General features: G+C 37.8%; 1 protein-coding gene across 1 annotated transcript in view; it reads right to left on the bottom strand.

Moving 5' to 3' along the window:
• The window catches only part of PPTC7 (protein phosphatase targeting COQ7), a 46,417-nt gene that overhangs the window by 5,266 nt on the left and 27,514 nt on the right, over positions 1-13,637 (bottom strand). Inside the window, exons 2-4 of the mRNA XM_055550292.1 lie at positions 9,953-10,132; positions 4,729-4,927; positions 1,413-1,536 (exon numbers count right to left, since the gene is read on the bottom strand). Coding sequence (XP_055406267.1) covers positions 1,413-1,536; positions 4,729-4,927; positions 9,953-10,132 — 503 coding nt within the window. The remainder of the gene's footprint in view (positions 1-1,412; positions 1,537-4,728; positions 4,928-9,952; positions 10,133-13,637) is intronic.

Below are 13,637 nucleotides of genomic sequence, written 5' to 3' on the forward strand. Positions count from 1 at the left end.
AATACAAAATATGAGGGAGATATTTTTACCAAAATGCCTCACATGATTTCTACACGTAAGTAAACATCACTTGCAAACATCACTTTTTAAGACAGTAATATTTATCTAATCATAGTTTCCACCATTTAAGTTTTACTCCAGTTAGAGAAGACAGTGGAACATAATACCTCGACTAAAATGAACGAGATCACCAGTGCTGCCTGCATAGGATGTCAATGAGAAAGTTCTTTGTGACGATGGCCTTGGGTCCTTAAGTTTGAATTTTCGTATTTCCCCCGCCCCCCTTGAAATTCTTAAGGCATTCTTGCTAAAATGGGATGGGACTGAAGGGGCGGATTTTGATAGCATTTTAGGATGACCTCGAAATTCTCCCTGCTTGGGAACGCACCCCTGGCCAAGCTTAGTGTGCTTGCTCTCCAAGTAAATGCTGCCAGATGCCCCACTGAAAAGCCCTCTCTATTCTCTATTTCTTATCCATGGTTTATTTTTCTTCTTTTTATTTAGCAACAACACTATTTCTATTCTTTTTTTTCTGTATTCTCTGTCTTCCTCCACTAGAATGTAAGCCCCATAAGGTCAGGGAATGTGTCATTTCTGCCTCTCCTTCTGTTACATACGCGGCACAGTGCCAGCAAGTGTCAGCACCTGGCCTTTCCTGAGCTCCACAGACAAAGCATGGTGTTAAGGATTTCTAGTGCATGGTCTTGGTTCATCCTCACCATGGCCCTAAAAACAGGGTCTTTGAACCATCCCACCCCTATTATACAGGTGAGAAAAACACTGCTAAGAAAGTTTAGAAAACTCAAGGTCATACTGGTTAGTAGTAAAAACATGAGAAAAGATCAATCCCCCCAAGTCAGTACTTCACAAAGCCAAGAGAATATGCAGACTGGCTTTCACTTCCTTCCACTCACTGTACGGGCCAAGTCTGAACTGTTTCGTTACTGGTGACAGCTCAGATCACATCAAGGACCCTAGCTGCCTGCTACCCTTGGCTGCTGCCTTGGCTGGCTCTGGTATGATGATTTCCTATCTTTCCCAGCCTCAACACCTGCTGGGTTTGTTACGAGACTAAAAAATGAAAAAGATAACCAGCAACCAACACCATTAAATGCCATTAAAACACAATTAAAAACACAAACAAGAAATCTCTCATCGGAGTTTTTCCTACCTTTACCACCCTACTAAAGAGAGGCTTGGATGAGAAGCCTCTTTTTTCCTCAGGTTTTCCAACTGTGAACATTTCTGTCTACAATTGTTTAGAACAAGATCAGAACCATTTTCATTTTCCTAAATTCACAAAGTAGTCCTTTCCAAAACTACAAAAAGAGCTTATGCAACTGAATTAATAAAAAAACTCGGATGCCCAGGGAGGGTCACTGTTTCTAAAGGCCCACTTTTGAGTTAATTACCTTTAACTTTTTTAGCTCCTGAAGGATCATATAGTCAGGCATGTTGTCAAAGAGTCCATCTGTCGCTGTCAGGATAATGTCCCCTAACTGCACATCAAAAGATGTGCTATCAGCGGCGTCTGGGCTGTAACAAGGACAGGGTAGGGGCAAAGTTAGCAGAGCCCTTTAGAGATACTGTTAAAAGTTTCCAATGGGGACGATGCTAGAATATAACGAGGCTTTAAGGAAAACTAATTTATAGTAGCAGTCAATAATAAAAACCACTATTCTGAAATTCCTAACCTTGAAAAAAATTAACTGAAAACTCTGATATAAATCTTTCAAAAGCTTAACAAAAACTATCAAGTAAAACTGAGTTTGATGATTAGTCACATGTGCTTTAAAAGGCAGAAGGGTTCTTTTCTGAGTCAGACACTAAAATGCCTCTAGAATCCTAGTGGAAATGAGTCTTTGTTTCCTGATTCTTTAGTGCCAAATTCCATCTTCTCTTACTCACTTTCCACTCATCAGTTTCCCTGCAGGCTTGAATTTGGAGGCTGTGTTCTAGTGGAATAAATGAGCACTATGGAGGGGCACATACAAGTCCTATAAGAATTAATTCATGTGAAATATCTACAATGGTATTTCTTACTATAATACTAGTAATTACTGGTATATTATTTGTAACACCAAATCAATATTAATAAATCACCCTTACTCTGGCAGAGTAAAGACTGTCTCTCTCAGGGCTTACAAAGTTCCCATCAAGCACAGGTTACTTATTTATAAGGGCTCCTGGCACACAATACATCTTCAAGAAATAGTTAATGAATGAAGAATCACAGTAACTAACCCTCCAATTTGGGTAAAGACTCAATATTGTTAATGAAAAGAACAAGGTACTGTGTGTGTGAGAAAGAAAGATCTATATATACAGGCGCTTCTATATGGAGAGAATAAATCCGGGAGGATTCAAACATACATAACGGGCTGCCTCTGAGGACAGGTGGTAGATTTTTCATTACATCTGTGTAAAACTTTTTTAAAAAGATAGAGGGGAGACTTACATGAAGAAAACAAAAGCCCAGGTGGGGAGAAAAAGAGAAGATAATATATTCAAAGAGTTCATGGCGCCCTTGGAGACTGGTTTTCAGCCATTTTGAAAGGCCAGCTCTGCCACTTCCAGGCCTCCAAGGTGAGGGAAAGGTGAGATATCTGATAATCTGCCTTAATGTGTAATTAGGGAACAAGAGCCAGGAAAAAATTCATATACTGACCCAGAAGGCAGGGGCCAGAACCCAAAGCACCTTAAGCCTCACCAAAAAAAAAACCAAAAACTAAATTGTTTAAGTGATGTATTATAAAATTTGTAAAGGGAAAACATAAAAACAAACAGCCTACCCATGCCTGCTGGGGATTTACACTAAGAAAATTTCTAGTTTGTCTTCTGTTGACTGAGAAAAGCAGCACCACACGTGAAAGTTCTGTAATGGGCTTCTGACAAGGAACAAACTAGCTTTCACTTATACATTTATACAATAACATAGCTGCTTTAACAACAACAATAGCTGTTGTCAAAACAGCTATTAAAGGAAATTTGTAAGTTAAGGTTAAAGTAATATTTTATAGATAAGAGAGACTGATAACAAAGGATAACAAACAGCCAAGAGAAAAAAAAAAAAGAGACACTAAAACAGACTGTAAATTGGTAGAAACCAGGTTGATTTCTTCCATGGAATAAAGAGAAACAATACAAGACATTTCACATTTGCTCAGTCTTTGGAAGCGAATCAGACTCTAGAAGTTTAGATTAATGACCAGGTTGGCACTGAAGCTCTATTTTATGCTGAGGTTTTTCTTTCCCCAGGAGTGTCTTTTGCTATGCTGCCTGTGAGAGACTCGCTGCCATTGGACAGTTCGTCCTCTTCTCCCAACACTCCCACCCATGAGCTTGGTGTTCCGCCAGCTGCAGTTTTGCCCATTTTGATTGAACATACTGTGCTGCTGGAAACTTTTGACTGCACTGAAACACGAGCTGCAATCACATGCTAGCAAACTGTCTCTGGGCTCCAGGGGAAGCAACCTCCACCTCACGGGCAGGACAGGCCAAGTGCTGCCCTGACCAAACTGTCCCAAAGATAGCGTGTGAGGTACCGCAGGGCCGCACTAGCACTGGGAAGCCAAAACAACAAGGATCAAATAAAGGAAAATTGAAAACACTGTTTCTCCAAAAACTGTTAGCTTAACTTGACATTTACCAAGGTCTTGGGGTTCTGAGTTTGCCTCACTCCAATGTGACTAATATCGATGTGCTACTACAGCCAACTGAAGAAGGGCCTATAATCAAATTTTCTTCCAGTTATGGTAATCTGCCTTACTCTGAAAGTAAAAAAAATGCTTCCCTCTGTAGAATCAGCAATAGACTTTCGATGGGTAATATGGAGCACTTATATAATATGCTCATTCTAGTTAAAAGATGGCAGTAATCATCATTTTACCTTCATTTGGACCTAAGATTTGGCCTAATAAGAACTATTAAGTAGAGACAATCTGTGTTTGCTAGGATGCTTCTACTTTTACAACAGGTTCGTTACCCATTTTACCATATTTATGAATTGCCAACAATGTTTGTGTCAAACCCTATAAGGTTGTTAAAGGCAGTGAAATCTGAGACTGTCTTAGTATTACTCTGTACTCTGATCTGAGAAAAGGTAAACTATAAAAGTTGATTCAAAAAAGTACTGATTGTCCTGGAAAGGTCTTGACAGTTTAAAATGAACTGAGAAGGTGTTGGAAGAAAAAAAAAAGCACACATCTTAAGAGAACCATCAGAGAACATTCCCAAGACCACCTTTAAGTCCATTTCCTGCAAGTTAACTTTGCCTGACACGTTCTGCAAGGACTGAAAGTTCCATTTGATGCACATTATAGGCAGCTCTGAGAATCAGGAAGTTATTCTGATAAATAAAGCAGATGTCTATTTGCATTCTTCCCTAATAACATATGCAAAACCTTGTATATGGCACGGCACACATGAACAATGACTCATTTCTCCAGCACTACTTAACAATACAACTGTATGTATCATGTGGTCTTGGTATGAAAAACTGATATTCTATAAGCTTGAAATAGTATTTTCATGGTCAGGTCAAATTACTAGGTGTTTATCAGAATTCAACTTGGCTGGAAATCAAGTTCAAGCAGAATATCTTTCGATGTCAGACTAAAAGGTCTTCAATGTGTCTTCTCTTCTCACATGAGAATGGAAAATGCCCATCTCTAACAGCCTAGTTAAGGGGAATGGAAGGGAACCTGTTGGTGAGAGAGGGGAGATTACCTGTCACTCAAGACAACTCCCTCGGCTTCGGGGGGCGCAATTGAGAGCTGGAATGGAGTGTTGAAGTAATGCTGCTGCTCATCTGATCGGTGCACAACTTCCCCACCCCTGACAACCAGAAAGCCTGAATCACCCAGGTTTGCTGTGTGTAAGCGGTGGCTAGTTCTGTCCAGCACCACGATGCAGGCAGTACTGCTACCTAGAAACAAAAACAATGTCCATTTATTTTCTCTTCTCAAACTTTCTCTGCATACACATTTTTATCATATCATCCTGAGGAGCAACATACCATAACGTGAACCTCCTTTGCCTAAATAGGTCCTTTCTTAGTTACGGCTCCATACCCATGTCAGTAGTAACCTGATCATGATCAACACAATGGGGAGAGAAAATGGGATTTATACTACACATACAAAGTGGGCCACTGATGATCTGGATTCTTCCACTTGCAGAGATAAGAAATAATAAAAATGGCTGGTATTTAACCACATTATTTCATTTCAATAGTGCTATAATCTATGTCAAATTTTCAAAAGGATGTTATTGAGATATTAAGTTTTAATACTTAAATGCCAAAATGAGAATGTCACATTTCCATGACATTTTTCATTAGTCACTGGCAGAAAGCCTTCCCTGTGAAATTCACTCACATTTAAGACAGGGCACATAACTTCAATTTTTAACGGGATTTCCATCTGGTGAGGTCATGAAAAAATTTTATTGCAGACTCACTATGGAGTAACAAGACCAAGTTTCATGGGTGGGGAATCAACCTGCTCACTTTACAGAGACTACTAACATTTAGAGGGAACATTCCAAGCAGAAGCTTCTGTGTGCCTTTGTAGCACACAGCTCACAGGACCTTTCTCAGCCTGACGTTGGTAATACAGTTAGTGAGATTGCTTTCAAATACTAAAATTTCAACCTATACCTACAGAAAATGGCAAAATTGAAAAAATAAGCAGTTCAACAACCATGTAAATGGTCTGTAAATACATTTATTTTTTAATGATCACTGCACTAGTATAGGGAACGTGGTCACTCTCATTCCGTGGTGATAAGAGTAAAACTTAAATAAATCTTTCTAAAGGACAATACTGCCCTGAAAAATGCATATATCCTTTGACCTAGCAATTCCATTTGTGAGGGTTTATTATAAGAAAATAGAAATGCAAACAAGACTTAAGTACAAAACACTGTATAAGATCACAAAGAACTGGAAACAACCTCAACATCTAAAATTAAGGGGTTGGTTATATAAATTACAGCTCATCCATACAATGGAAGGCTATGCACTATCACATAATACTTAAGAATACAGACTCTAGAGACAGCCTGCCTGCATCTTAACACTAGCTCTGCCACTTACTAGCTGTGCGACCTGGGACAAATTATGTAACCTGTCTGTGCCTTAGTTTCCCCATCTATAAAAACAGGGATAACAGTAACTACCTCAGAGAGCTGTTTGTAAGATAAAATTAGTTAAATCATGTCAAAAACTTACAACAAATAATGTGTTCGCTGGCTATTTGACAACTAAAACTGTGTGAGAGAAATATATTTGAAAATGAAAGGTAAGTGAAACAAGTAGATTATAAGCTCGTATTAAAGTTACCTTTAAAAAGTGATACCAAATATGACGAACTGTACATCAGAAACACCGATATTTACTGTAATCTTTTTTTAAAAAGCACAATACGTAGGCAAAAGCTAACCTGCTAAAATGACAGTTAAAGGGCAAAAAGAAGAAAATAAACAGGCTGTGGAACCAGCTGTGTTAAAAATCCCAGTGCTCTATCATCTTCTAGCCATGTGATATGGCCGTGGGCAAACCACTTATTCTCTCTAGGCCTCAGTTTCTTCCTAACAAAATGGGGAATAAAAGCACCTACAAATCTACGTCACTGGGGCTACTGTGAGCACACAGTAGATTCAATTCCTGTTACTATTATGCTATGCACAAAGAAAAAAGGTCAGGAAGCATAATCACTAAAAAATTAATAGTTTTCTTAATAGATTATAAGTAATTTAAATTTTTGTTACTGTTTCCTTAATGAAAATGTGTAACTTAATTAAAAAACACTTAAATATAAGCATTTGTGTCACTGCAATGTTCAGAAATTGTTTCCTTGTTATCTACAGTATATGCACGGGTACAAATCTGTCATGTTAGTACTATAAATTATCTAGTCCCTACCCATTAAATGTCAAAGAAAAGAAAAACAGAGGTATTGTAACTAACTGGTCATGCTATCTGAGAACCTATTCTATAGCTTACATTAGAGCTAAAGTCACCAATTACCCTTCCTTCCTAACCCAATGCACAAAAAATCTAATCATTTACATCATTAACAGAACCACCACACAAAAGATCTTCTGAAAGCTGATGGGATTAATTCAACTGAGAACAAAAAAATGACAGATGAGAAGCACAGTCCTGAAGATGGTGCTGCAGGAAGGACTCATGTTGACTCATTATTACTCACTGACAAACGTAGGCTATCATTTTGCTACCCTTGTGGCAGTCACCCGCTGTGTTAGAATCAAAATGGTCCTCCTGAGTGATAGACAGAGCTTTAACATGCAAAGCAGTGCCAAAGAGGGGAAGCTCACCCTTACACAATCATCTGGGCCTCTTCAAATTACTGATGAGTACAGCGGCTCAGGCCCTGACAGTCTAACATGGGGAGAAGAGTTCATCCTTAAATGTTTGGTGAAGAACAAACAAGCAAAGAAGAAAGAAAAGAGAGCTAAGAACCATGTTGAATATTCATATGAGCAATCCAGGCAGGTCCCCAAGCATATCCCTCATGATAAAATGGCCCTTACTCTGTAAACTACAGTTAAGCAATTTGAGCAGCAAAGGAAGAAAGGGATAACCTTACAAGGATTAATTCCTCAAATTCTTAAGATATGTTGGTTTCATAAGACCTAAATCCATTTAAGGGTTTCTGAAGACATAATATATGTAAACAATTAGCCTGTGATGCCAATTCAGATCTAAAAGCAGCTAGAAATTCTCAAGAAATAAGTGGTTACAGCTATCAGCTCACCCTTTATACTGGAATTATGCTTTTTCAAAGTTGTAAGATTTTTTAAAAAAGACTACCTAATCTTATAAAGTTATTATTTATAATTACAGCTGAGGTTCAATAAAACTTAGCAGCCTGCCTTTGCCAAAATATACTTGGGTTTTTGTTACAAACAGCTTAGAGATATGTAGATAAGGTACAAGAGAAGTATGTATGTTGTCAAACATATTTCAAAGTGTCTTTTAGGAGAAAGCAGTTAGTTATAACATTCAATGTAAAAAAACCTATTTTATGTCCTTAAACTTATTCTACTAAGTCTCCAGTTACATGAAGGTGAATAGGGGAAAAAGCAGTTATAAGGAAGAAACTCGGCAAAAAAACAAAGCTTTCAAAGCACAAAATGAAGATAGTTGTTATAGGCTGTAATGGTTTATTCCAAGTCACAATAATTTAGTCACATAATTTAGAAACAGGGTTGGGATTGGAGTGGTATTGGCAGAAGACTCACAGAAATGCATAGGAGTCAGGCCCCTGGTATTGTGTCTATAGACTCTCTGTCAGATGGTACCCTGCAATGTGTCTTCTTTTCCCTTAAGATGTTTCTGAGTACTGTAAGAAGCTTTAAGTCACTGCTTTTCACAAAAAAAGATTTATCTAGTTAACATGAAATAAGGGGGTCAGAGGTTAGGTGGTTTGCCTAAAGTCATATGGCAAGTTGACAGAGAGGTGCTAGAAATAGAGTCTAGGATATTTCAAGATACCAGGGAAGTTCAAGATTGCAAGCCTAAAACAGCAGATTAAGACAAAGTAGTATATTGAAACCTCAAGACAAGATTTCTCTTCAGTTAGAAGGAGAACAAGCAGGTTAATCACAGCACAGAGAAGACAGAAGCATGATGGAAACAACCTCTTCTCACAAAGGTTTCAAATTGAAGGTAAAATTCTACAAAAACGGAAATCTCCATTTACACTGAAAAGAGAAGGCTGATTTTAAATGTGCCTGGTGACTGGGAGGGGGCCTTCTAGTAACCAGAAAGATGCTGGCAATTAGCAGAAACTTAATAACACCCTTTCTGAGAGCCTGCTTAGAAGGCTGGGTAAGTGCCCAAGAAACCATTTAACAAACAATGGAGCAGCTTGGCCAAAGAATGCTTCACTGGCATGCCATATAAACAAACACTACATATTTGTATATTTTCTAATACAAGATTAACAGGGATCTATACAGACTAATGTAACTGCTAACTGCAAGCAATTGGGCAGTCTATCTGCAACCTGAACTCCCCGCAAGTAATCAACTGAGCATTACACGTGGGACCTCAATCCCCTTTCTTCCTCCCTGGGAGAGAATCACTAACCCAATTATAGAACCACTTGCTTTTCTTCTTTTATATTTTAGAACCCCTAAATGATACGGCTTTATGTTTCTGAAACTGAAATTTATGGACTCAGACTGGTGGGTGGTATTCTGCAAAGTCGTCTTTCTCCTCAACAACATGCTCCTGAGTACTGCATGCAACCTTAATGCATTCTATTTAAAAATGCATTTTCCTCCTATAAATGACTTTAAGGTTGTTCCCAGTTTTCTGCTATTATAAATGAGGTTAGTATGAACATTCTTGTACCATCTCTTAATGTGCAAGAGCTTCTTGTACATAGATGTGCAAGAGCTTCTCTAGTTCAAGGTAAAGACCCAGAAGCTGAACTTTTGGGGCATATTATCTATTCATGTTTAACTTTATGCTTTAATTCTAAACTGTTTTCCAAAGTGGCTGTACTTATCTCACGCAGTATTAAGTATTCTGGTGTAGCCTATAGCTTCTCCATCAAACTGTTTAACAGGAAGAGCCTCGGACAAACAGCTGGGCCGCCGGTGATTTTCTTAGTTTTGTTGTTAACCATCTCCTGGGCTTCTTTATTTTTTTATTTTTTATTTTTTTCTGGGCTTCTTTAAATGTTAGTTGCTCGGTTGTATCTGACTCTTTGCAAGCCCACCAGGCTTCTGTGTCCATGGGATTCTCCGGCAAGAATACTGGAGTGGACAGCCATTGCCTTCTCCAGGGGATTTTCCAAACCCAGGGATCAAATCTGGGTCTCCAGCATTGCAGGCAGATTCTTTACCGTCTGAACCACAGGGGAGTGGGGGGGTGGGGGGGTGTTTAGAGAGGAAAACACATGGGATATGTACTTACCAAGCAAAGGTACTTTATTTTGCAGCAACTCACAGTAGCTTGTGGTGAGGATACCAATAGGATTACTCGGGACAAACCGTCCTTCTTTTACTAACCGTTCACATGTTCGCATTAAAGTCCCTGAGAACTGAGAAGGATCAACACCATAGTCTCTCCATCCTCCTACACCATCTGCAACTCCTAAAAAAAAAAACAAAAATTTTACATTCAAAAGATAGTCCTAATCAGTGTCTCAGGAATTCTTACCCTGTCTTCCTATTATTAATTTTACTACATACTAGTACATAAATTTACTGTGAAATTCAGAATAAAAAGCAGTCAGGTTTAATGTATTATACACTAATACTACTAAGCCACATTCTCTACTTAGACTCTGATGTCATATATTGATGAATAAACACGTGAGCTACCACAGGGTGGCATTGCCTCCCAAACAAAAGGTTGTTTTCAGCAGGATTTTCATCTTTGCACATAACTAGTTGTGTTATTAATCTTTGTTGTATTTTATAAGAATGAAAACTGATTTTCTTAAAAAGTGCTGATGCTCCATTCACCATTGCAATGAAAAAAATAAAATACTTAGGAATATATCTACCTAAAGAAACTAAAGACCTATATATAGAAAACTATAAAACACCGGTGAAAGAAATCAAAGAGGACACTAATAGATGGAGAAATATACCATGTTCATGGATCGTAAAAATCAACAGAGTGAAAATGAGTATACTACCCAAAGCAATTTATAGATTCAATGCAATCCCTATCAAGCTACCAACAGCATTCTTCACAGAGCAGAATAAATAATTTCACAATTTGTATGGAAATACAAAAAACCTCGAATAGCCAAAGCTATCTTGAGAAAGAAGAATGGAACTGGAGGAATCAACCTGCCTGACTTCAGGCTCTACTACAAAGCCACAGTCATCAAGACAGTATGGTACTGGCACAAAGACAGAAATATAGATCAATGGAACAAAATAGAAAGCCCAGAGATAAATCCACGCACATATGGAAACCTTATCTTTGACAAAGGAGGCAAGAATATACAATGGATTAAAGACAATCTCTTTAACAAGTGGTGCTGGGAAAACTGGTCAACCACTTGTAAAAGAATGAAACTAGAGCACTTTCTAACACCATACACAAAAATAAACTCAAAATGGATTAAAGATCTAAACGTAAGACCAGAAACTATAAAACTCCTAGAGGAAAACATAGGCAAAACACTCTCCGACATACATCACAGCAGGATCCTATATGACCCACCTCCCAGAATACTGGAAATAAAAGCAAAAATAAACAAATGGGACCTAATTAAACTTAAAAGCTTCTGCACAACAAAGGAAACTATAAGCAAGGTGAAAAGACAGTCTTCAGAATGGGAGAAAATAATAGCAAATGAAGCAACAGACGAACAACTAATCTCAAAAATATACAAGCAACTCCTACAGCTCAATTCCAGAAAAATAAATGACCCAATCAAAAAATGGGCCAAAGAACTAAACAAACATTTCTCCAAAGAAGACATACAGATGGCTAACAAACACATGAAAAGATGCTCAACATCACTCATCATCAGAGAAATGCAAATCAAAACCACTATGAGGTACCATTTCACGCCAGTCAAAATGGCTGCGATCCACAAGTCTGCAAGCAATAAATGCTGGAGAGGGTGTGGAGAAAAGGGAACCCTCTTACACTGTTGGTGGGAATGCAAACTAGTACAGCCACTATGGAGAACAGTGTGGAGATTCCTTAAAAAACTGGAAATAGAATCGCCTTATGATCCAGCAATCCCACTGCTGGGCATACACACTGAGGAAACCAGAATTGAAAGAGACACGTGTACCCCAATGTTCATCGCAGCACTGTTTATAATAGCCAGGACATGGAAGCAACCTAGATGTCCATCAGCAGATGAATGGATAAGAAAGCTGTGGTACATACACACAATGGAGTATTACTCAGCCGTTAAAAAGAATACATTTGAATCAGTTCTAATGAGGTGGATGAAACTGGAGCCTATTATACAGAGTGAAGTAAGCCAGAAAGAAAAACACCAATACAGTATACTAACGCATATATATGGAATTTAGAAAGATGGTAACAATAACCCTGTATACAAGACAGCAAGAGACACTGATGTATAGAACAGTCTTTTGGACTCTGTGGGAGAGGGAGAGGGTGGGATGATTTGGGAGAATGGCATTGAAACATGTATAATATCATATATGAAACGAGTCACCAGTCTAGGTTCGATGCACGATACTGGATGCTTGGGGCTGGTGCACTGGGACGACCCAGAGGGATGGTATGGGGAGGGAGGAGGGAGGAGGGTTCAGGATGGGGAACATATGTATACCTGTGGCAGATTCATTTTGATATATGGCAAAACCAATACAATATTGTAAAGTTAAATAAAATTATATTAAAAAAATAAATTAAAAAAAAGTGCTGATGCTAGTGAGAATACAACTGAGCCAGTTGGCCATCATGAAGAATACCAAAGGCAGCAAACTTTTAACTTCAAATATTGGCCAATAATTGTGAAAGAGAAAACAAAATTAAGAATATATCTTACCCTCTTTGCTCCTCCCTCAGAGACAACCACCATCCTGTACACAGCCACACTGCCCAGCAATAACTGCCACTACCGTGCATGGCTAGGAAGCACTAGAAATGGGGCTGACTGATGCAAACTGAGAAATGCTCTAAGTATAAAACACACACTGGACTTTTTGAAAACTTATTAGCATGAGAAAAGGGGTAAAATATCTCATTAATTTTTATATTATTACATGTTGAAGTAATATTTTGCATATAATGTGCTAAAAAGAATACATTATGAAAATTAATGTCAAATTAAAAGCTTCTTTTTATTTTTAATTAATGTGAATACTAGGAAATTTTAAATGACATATGTGGCTCACATTATATTTCTATTGGACAGCACTGGTATAGAGATTTTCATGGGTCCACAGAACTCTTGATGATTTCAGTCTGCCTAAGACTTTCCTTTATCGTGAGGAAACTAGTGCTCAAGAAAAATCAGACATCAAAGTCAACATACCATCTCCTACTCAATCCCTTGCAACATCAAGTTAGTTGTTCAACATTAAAATTGATTTCTATCTAATTTCAAACAAACTGAAATTGTTTGCTATTAAACTAAACTAAAATCCAAACTGAAAGTCAGATATATATATTATTAAGGTTTTAAGTGAACATAAATAAATGAACTTTTCTGGAATGATCTATAAGAAATATAGTTGTTTTTGAAATAAAAAAGACTGAAAGTGATCTGTGAACAATGGGAAAATTAAGCTTTTTACCTCACACTATTCTGTATTATTTAAATTTTATTTTTATAATGAGCATGTATTGATTTTATAACAAAAAATATTAGGGAATTTATAATTGTTAAGGCTTTCTGAGCATGAAACACCCTCCTTATATACACATTTAATTTTTTCTTTGAGTTTTATTGGGATATTATTGTCCTATAGTATTATAAAAGTTTAAGGTGCAGCATAATGATTTGACTTTCATACAACATGAAGTGACTTCATAGTAAGTTTAGTGAGCGTCCATCATCTCATGTGCCAGGGTGCCTTGTGCTCAGTTGTGTCCAGCTCTTTGCGACCCCATAGACTGCAACCTGCCAGGCTCCTCTGTCCATGCGATT

Source organism: Bubalus kerabau, chromosome 16 (assembly GCF_029407905.1).
Source record: "Bubalus kerabau isolate K-KA32 ecotype Philippines breed swamp buffalo chromosome 16, PCC_UOA_SB_1v2, whole genome shotgun sequence".
NCBI classification, from domain to species: domain Eukaryota; kingdom Metazoa; phylum Chordata; class Mammalia; order Artiodactyla; family Bovidae; genus Bubalus; species Bubalus kerabau.